The sequence below is a fragment of the Syzygium oleosum genome, unplaced genomic scaffold (genome assembly GCF_021117445.2).
Source record: "Syzygium oleosum isolate NSW1041296 unplaced genomic scaffold, Sole_v2.1 Sole_v2.12, whole genome shotgun sequence".
NCBI lineage: Eukaryota > Viridiplantae > Streptophyta > Magnoliopsida > Myrtales > Myrtaceae > Syzygium > Syzygium oleosum.
This window is the reverse complement of record NW_026607496.1, coordinates 787928-795997: the sequence shown is the minus strand read 5'-3', so window position 1 is coordinate 795997 and position 8070 is coordinate 787928. Positions and strand designations below refer to the sequence as shown.

The 8070-nt window shown below is 42.1% G+C and overlaps 1 protein-coding gene across 1 annotated transcript; it reads left to right on the top strand.

Moving 5' to 3' along the window:
- The first annotated feature begins 1586 nt into the window (after positions 1–1586).
- LOC130139513 (MLO-like protein 15) lies at positions 1587–5737 on the top strand. The gene is made up of 14 exons (XM_056316660.1): positions 1587–1829; positions 1983–2040; positions 2180–2406; positions 3365–3481; positions 3598–3658; positions 3761–3855; positions 4057–4131; positions 4246–4334; positions 4507–4556; positions 4657–4697; positions 4770–4979; positions 5066–5133; positions 5223–5283; positions 5391–5737. Exons 1-14 carry the CDS (start codon positions 1620–1622, stop codon positions 5664–5666), a joined length of 1638 nt encoding a protein of 545 aa, XP_056172635.1. The 5' UTR covers positions 1587–1619; the 3' UTR covers positions 5667–5737.
- The last annotated feature ends 2333 nt before the right edge of the window (positions 5738–8070 follow it).

Here is an 8070-nt window from a genome sequence, read left to right as displayed (position 1 = left end):
GCAGTGTGAACCTATCACAAGTCCAACCAAACTCTTTCACATGTCCCGTCAAATTTAAGAACAAAAAGAAGAAAAAATTGCAGAGATGTTCCCAAGAAAAATGCGACCCACCAAATAATTTCAGGCATATTTTTCAGGGAAAGAGTTGGTATTTCAGTCTTAAAAAAATGCATTTTTCATCCCAACTTATGTGTGAACTCCATTAGAAAACATTAGCGCCTAACTTTGGCTAAAATAAACAAATCCTTGATTACGTCAGCCCCATTTTTTGTCTCCATTACATATTGCCCAAACCTAATCCCACTAAATTAAACCATCACAAAGTAAGAAATAACATATTAATGGACACGGAATTGGCCCCCAACCAAAAAAGGACAAATTCTGGCATTTGCGATATAATGGTCATATTCATTGCATCATTCACGATATTGCAAATATATCTCGAATTTGAGTATTTGATGGAAACTAAATCCAAGTATATTTCCTCAATTGAATATGTTTCCTAATTTGGTCTGGCCTATTTTAATGACAATATGTATACATATATGGGATGGAATTTTACGCGGTGGACATGTTTGAGCAAACAAGAATGTCATGATTTTTTCTCTGTGATCATCCACAATAGTATGAATATATCTCGAGTTTGAGCTTGTGAAGGAAACCATATCCAAAAAATGAATTTTTTTTATCGTTTTAGTAGGTTATTTAAGTTGACTAGCTTTCCTATGTATATATATGAGATGGAATTTTACGCGGTGGACACATTTGACCAAACAAGAGGGTGTTGGGATGTTTTCTTTGAGAGTTTTCTGAACGAGTCCACTGTGAAAAATTGTGAGACAACAAGATTAATTGTGAACTCCGTACCCTACAGATTCAAAGTGAATTTCTTGGTGATTGGTTCTCCCTGTGAAGTAAGTTTCGACCCTTGGATCGAACCACACTTGTGTCTTTATAATTTCTCGTTCATTTCTCTGGTAATTTCTTCTTATTGTGTTAGATTTGAATTGCAAGATCTAATAACTTTCGCGTTATTTTCAGAAACACAAACATTTTTTTCCCAGCACAATTCACGTCCCTTTTAACCTCATTTTCAACCACCACACAAGTCAACTTAATTAGGGTTATTCAAAATGGGGAAGTAAGCGAGGTCTCAAATCCATCCATGGACGAACCTAAGGTCGCAGTCTTGTGTGGAAATGCCATCAGAAACGTGGTAGAATCGTGCACAGATTAAGGTTTGAAACGCACAGAAACTTCCAAACTGGAGAAGTCTCAAGAGGGTGACTATACTCGTTCACCGCGAAAAGTTACGGTTAATATTGAATGCTTTTTCGTTTTGCTAGATCAAGTTAATCACGTGTTCCGATACGAACTTGTCCGAGTACCAAGATTGATTTCGTCTTGTAATATAATCCAATCAAACAAGAGAATGTGTGGTCTCTACATGGTTTTCTTTAAAGGGTCAACGTCCTAACAAAACATCCAGAGACTTTTACCATTTCTTGCATGCAATTCTACCTTCACCAGTTGGGATCTTAGTCAAACACTAGTTTATCGATCAATTTGAGACGAACCGTCCCATTTTCTAAGTCAAAGGAATACTCTTTCAGCCTCACATGTCATATCGTGTTTTTCTGTATATATATAAATACAGGCACGCACACATCACATTCATATCAGATTTCTCGACAGCAAGAGAGAGGATGGCCGGAGAAGGCGAGGGAGCTACGTTGGAGTTCACGCCGACATGGGTGGTCGCCGTCGTTTGCACTGTGATAGTAGTCATTTCTCTGGCTGTCGAGCGGTTTCTCCATTATGCTGGCAAGGTGCCCTTTCTTCTCGTTCTTTTTCATCGAATCGATATATTTGTGCATCAACTATCTGAAGTTTCATACGAGAACTCGGCATGTCTCTACTCGGGTTCCTTTTGTGACTAATGAAGACGTGTGGCCTTCCTCTCTCTGATTTGGTAAATGCAGTATCTCAAGAAGAGGAACCAGAAACCGCTCTTCGACGCCTTACAGAAAATCAAAGAAGGTTATCCTTAACTACACAACGATTTTTGTTTTCATTTCCAATATTTTACGGTTCATTTCATGCGTCCTTATAGACTAGAAATTGCAATGATGCTTCTAAAACTTGGCATCTTATGCGTGCACGATCTCATTCCTGGCAGAGCTGATGCTGTTGGGTTTCATATCGCTCCTGCTCACCGTGTTCCAAGGTAGGATAGGCAGAATATGCATTTCGGAAGAGCTCGCGAACAAGTGGCTACCTTGCAAGAAGGAAGCCCCCGCCGAAGGTGAAGGCAGCGGCACCACCGCTCACTTCCTGACTAATTTCTTCCATCCTGGAGGACGCCGCCTTCTCGCTGAAGGTTCCTCTGATTACTGCAGTAGCGAGGTAACTTAGCTTTCTATATCACAAATATTCTTCTCTCTCTTCCTCCTTTGTTGCGTGCATTTTCCTTTGTTCTTTCTTCAGTTTGTTTTCTTTTTTTTAGTTCTTCGTTGACGAGAGAGAGAGAGAGAGAGAGAGAGAGAGAGAGAGAGAGAGAGCGAGAGAGAGAGAGATGATAGATGGGCTTTATAATATGTTATGTTTACGCACGACTTGCCTTGATTGGGCACGAAAAAAGAAAGTCGCTGGCTTCTGCACGAGTAAAGTGAGCTCATGCGGGGCACGTATTGTAGATTTTCTGAAGGATATGCAATCTTTCATCTTGGAGATCCCATCTATACCAGTTGACTTTTTCTTTGAAGTTAGAAGTCCAAAGACATGGCTAATACAGTGACCCATGATTTGGCTCCTCAAGTATTCAGTCACTGTTTTTGTGGCCCAATTCCCCTAACAAGCAGTGACTTCAAGCCGGATCCCATTCTGATCCGAACTTTTTTGTCATGTAAAAGATCACTAACTTTAGCTCGGGTTCCAACTTTGGCCCTAACTTTTTTGTCTAAAAAAAATATCACAAACATTCAGTAAATACCCAAATTTTGCCCAAGTCAAGGTTTCGTTAAATGATGCTGTTAAAGATCCTACATTTCATTACACGCATACATCTCTTTCCTTCCACGTGTGAAGGAGTCCTTCTTCGACTCGAAAATTCAGAATTTCCCGTGCACTAAAAACTATACAGAACAGCTGTTAGATGTTTCTCAATGCTTAACGATCCTTACCGTCCACAAAAGTTATTAGGTACCTCCGAAAGCATGTTTTACCGCTCTCACATGTGATGCTGTGACTCCATTTGTGTGAGATTTACAACTGTTTGGTAGGAGATGACATAACATACCTTGAGGCCTGATGGAACAAATGTTAGAGATTGCGCGGCAGAATGACACCGTAATTATTGTTTCAGGGGAAGGTGCCGTTGTTGTCTCTCACGGCGCTTCATAATCTGCACATTTTCATCTTTGTGCTGGCTGTCGTGCACGTGGTTTTCTGTGCTCTAACGATCCTATGCGGAGGAGCACAGGTAACTTAATGTCATGCCAGGAGACTTTTTGTAATCTGTCCTTTTCGGTCTCTTACCTATCAAATGTGTCTTCAATCAATTGTCTAAGTGCTTGATATCGTCTCATGCGCTTTTAGATACGCCTATGGAAGCGGTGGGAGGATGCCATCCAGAAGAAGGAGTACGATCCCGAAGAAGGTAATGTCGTTCAATTCGAAAGTGGAAAATTTTGCTGTGGCATATTCTTCTGCACTATCATTCTGACTTTCCCATCTCAAACACTTAAAAATCGATGCACAGCTTTGCGAACGAAGTTCACACATGTTCAGGATCACACCTTCATCAGAGGCCGTTTTCTCGGCATTGGCAAGAGCTTATCTGCACTTAGCTGGGTGGTAAGTCTTGAAAGGCTCCTCTTCATCTGCCTTGTTCATGTAACTTTGTACTAAAACTCTTGGCTAACATCTGGAGACATCCAGCATTGTGTATTGAACTTTCGATATGGCATTTGGCCGTCTTCTATAATGTCCAGGTTCATGTTCAGGCAATTTTCATAGGCCTTGGCTCGTTCTTGACCAATTTTCCCGTTTGTGCAGCATTCGTTTTTCAAGCAGTTCTATGGTTCTGTGACCAAGTCGGATTATACCACCCTTCGTTTGGGTTTCATCATGGTACGATATTCCTCTAAACTAGATTTTTACTCCATATGCTCCTGTGATGCCCATACATGGCGAGGCGATCCTAGTAAAATTCAATACTGACAATTATCACATTCATCTCTTTAGGCTCATTGTAGAGGCAATCCGAAATTCAATTTCCACAAGTACATGATACGCGCCCTGGAGGCCGATTTCAAGAAAGTTGTCGGAATATGGTAGAAAGAAATTGCTTTTAGCTATTTACCTTTTATTTCAGGAAAGAACTCGGGCGTGTATTTTTACCAAGAGAAAAATTTGTGAACATTTCGGCTAGAAAATAAAAACATAGGAAGATTTTAGCTCGTTCTTCTTCAGGCTATCTACTAAATGATTGTCTCCTCGTCACAGTTGGTACCTTTGGTTATTCGTTGTGGTCTTCTTGCTGCTCAATGTTGCCGGTAAGTTGTCTAAGCAGTCTGTCAGAGCATATCGTTGTGCAGAAGCTGTACTAGAGAAATTATTTCCAATTGATCAACTGTCTTGGAATGATCTGTGCAGGTTGGCATGCGTACTTCTGGATATCTTTCATCCCGTTAATTGTAAGTAAACGGAAATCCCTAGTTAATATGTGGATGGTTCTCTTATCTAAATGTCTTATTGCTTCTGTGCAGCTTTTGCTCGCGGTCGGAACCAAACTGGAGCATGTGATAAGTCAGTTGGCGCAGGAGGTTGCCCAGAGGCACGTAGCAATTGAGGGGGACTTGGTCGTTCAGCCTTCCGACGACCATTTTTGGTTCCACCGGCCTCGGCTCGTCCTTGTCCTGATTCACATCATTCTGTTCCAAAACTCCTTTGAACTGGCTTTCTTCTTCTTCGTATTGGTAAGTAAGTGGGGCTAATTGTCAGTTAAAATTGAAAATTCCTGAAGCACAAACCGGACTTCGACTAATGCTCTGCCGTTCTGCAGTTCCAATATAAATTCAGCTCCTGCATAATGGGCGAGGTCCGTTATATCATCCCGAGACTTGTCATTGGGTGAGGCCGACACTAATCTCTTTGATCCATGCATCGTACGAAGACTTATCTTCGACTCCTGACATCAAAGCTTTGCTCATGTTCTGCAGAGTGTTTATCCAGTTCTTTTGTAGTTACAGCACACTACCTCTATACGCAATTGTAACACAGGTTAGAGACTTAGAGTTACTTAATACGACTGTTACAACATTATACTTGTGATTTGGGTAAACAATGAGACTGATGTGCTTTTATTTGTTTGTGCCGATGAAATTAAGATGGGGACTTCATTCAAGAAGGCGATATTTGACGAACACATACAAGAGGGGCTCGTCGGCTGGGCCCGGCACGCAAAAAAGAACAAGAATTTAAGAAAAACCGCCACAGGTGGGCCAAGTGTTCAAACGGGTTCCAAAGAGGGATCGGTGGGAGTCGAGCTGATAAAAAGTGGTGGAAAAGGTACCGCAACGGGAGACGTGGAAGCTCAAGAAATCCAGCAATCCCCATCTCCGATGTCCACAACCTCCGAGACGCAGACACTGATGAAGCCATGAAGTTGGTTCTTTTTAACTTGACGTTCACAAAGAATCAATTAAGAAGAGCAGGATTGTTCTGTACAATGCTTCATCATCTGTATGAGTATAGATTTTCCTTTTCTGTGTCAAGTCATCATCAGTAAAAAATAGCGAGATTCTAGTGTCGGTCGACCATATAAAAAGCGCGAAACTTTGAGCATAACTGGATAGACACATCCTGTGGATGAGGTGATGAATAGAACGACCATCAAAGTTCAATGACCCAAATGCAAGCGAACCATAAGGCTCTCATGAAATGAAACCATCGTTGCTGCACTTGGGACAACAACCTCACCATCACAAATTTGAATTGTGAATATTTACTAACTCATTATTTCAAGTAGGACACAACCAATATCATCCCTGAAGGTCATTAGCAACTCGAGATTACCAAGGTAATCCGGATTTTGATAAGCACACTAGAATGACATTTGAGGAGGAATGCGCGAAATGTCATCAGCAACTCGAGCCTCGGGATATAAACCCTCCATAAGCTTGAGAATATACATTTCCTTGTATGAGCCTTAGGACATGAACCCCCATAAGCTTGAGATTAGAAACTAATCATATTCCTGAGGAGTTGAGCTAGATTGGAGGTGACCCTAAATTCTACTCAATTTTATTGAAAGTGATTACACTAATCTAGTCTAAGCTAATCATTTACTAAGAATGTGATGCTAAGTATTTTTATTGTCTAAGGTAGACTACATCAACTAAAGTCTAAGCTAATTTGATTATCGGAACCTAAGTCTATTGGCTAAACTAGACTAATTAGCCCTAAACTTAGTCTAACAATCCTTGGACCGCCACCATGGATTCCTCATCCACCGGCTTCACGCCTTCGGCCATCGGCTGCCAATGTTTCTAATGTCGGATCCATTCAAACAATCACCCAAACCAAGCATCATTGGCTCACACAATCCAATCAACAAACAAGAACATAAATTTGAGTATGGAATTTCGATCATGTGATTCGATCACCCATCCACCTCATAGGAACTAAGGATTGATTAATTAATGTTAAGTGACAATTAACCTCCACTTTGCAACAATCACAAGCTTTCTTAGCCATTCTAGAAAGGAAAAGAACAACCAATTTATTTAAAATGCGGGAATGAAAGCACGCAAGTATTAAAGAGCTCGAGCCACGCTGGGATCCAGCGATCTGATCACTCAAGGCCGCTCTCCAGTGCTGCAGCTGCCGGGGCTCCCGATTGGCTTAGGCACCTAGCCTTGGAGTTTCAATCCCCGGCGGAGCCTATCGACAGGGCGAAGCGACTGTTGCACTACCGGTGATCCTGCCTCCCTTCGTCGAGTCTGCTCAGCTTGACGCGAACCGAGTCGCTGGCTGTGCGATGCAGGTGTGGCTCGAGGTCGGGACGTACGGTGAGTCATGCGGTGGCGGGAGGAGGATGAGGTTAAGAGCGGGATGACGACTTAGAGATCTCGAAGTGGTTCTGCTTGTGCCTGATCTGGGTGTGGACGAGGCGGAGCCGGAGGAGGTGATTGCCGTGAGGGCGGAGGATCTGGCAGCGATCAACGTGGGCCTGGTGGCGCACTCGAGGGCGAACACTAGGCAGAACGTGTTGACGAGCATGCAGAAGAGGATCGACGCTTTGATCAAGAAAAGATTGGTGGAGTTTTGCTTGTGAGCAGTAAGGGCTAGCGGAAGTCCGGTCAGTTAGGAAAATGGATATGTTCATTGAAATTTCTAAAATTTGTTACGGAAGTGCATTTGAGTCCTAAAACTTGCAAAAAGTGTAATCAAGTCCTAAAATTTGTCAAATTGGTTTAATCGAATCCTAAAGTTAACACCATCTAACTTACTAATGGAAAATGTTGATCTGATTCTAACATGACTTATTTTAATATTTTCTCTCTCCCACGTGGCGATGACGTGGCTCAATTATGAAATATAAGACTAAAACGACGTTGTTTTGGCAAAAAATTGATTTTTAATACTAATTTAAATTAAAATGAAATTTAAAAATAAGCTAAATAATTTTTAAAAAATTGCATCCCTCCTCACCGCCGCCCCACCATCGCCAGAAGAGGTCCGTGAGCGGTCGGGGTCCTCCCCTAGACCGGGTCGAGGGCCACCACTAGCGGTCGACCTCTGCTAATGGCGGCCCTCGGCCATGTCTGGGTGAGGGCCAAGTGCCAACGACCCTTGACCATGTCTGGGGTAGGGCCGCGACCCCTTGATCAGATCTTGGCGAGGTTCTGTAGGCAAACACTGGAAAATATTGTCATTTTCTTGGAAAATATTTTCTAGAATGTCACATTTTCCTTGAAACAAACAGAGCTCTAGTTACTTAAGAGGCTCTAGTATTTGTAGTAGGATAAATGTGACATACTTGTGTTGATCAACCCCTATCCAGTG

What these genes read in the sequence shown, in the direction of transcription:
- LOC130139513 (XM_056316660.1), top strand. Translation starts at nt 1,620, where the DNA reads ATGTCATATCGTGTTTTTCTGTATATATATAAATACAGGCACGCACAC. An exon ending in GGAGTACGATCCCGAAGAAG is followed by an intron (nt 3,659 to 3,760) that starts GTAATGTCGTTC and finishes ATCGATGCACAG; the next exon opens with CTTTGCGAACGAAGTTCACA. An exon ending in TTCGTTTGGGTTTCATCATG is followed by an intron (nt 4,132 to 4,245) that starts GTACGATATTCC and finishes TCATCTCTTTAG; the next exon opens with GCTCATTGTAGAGGCAATCC.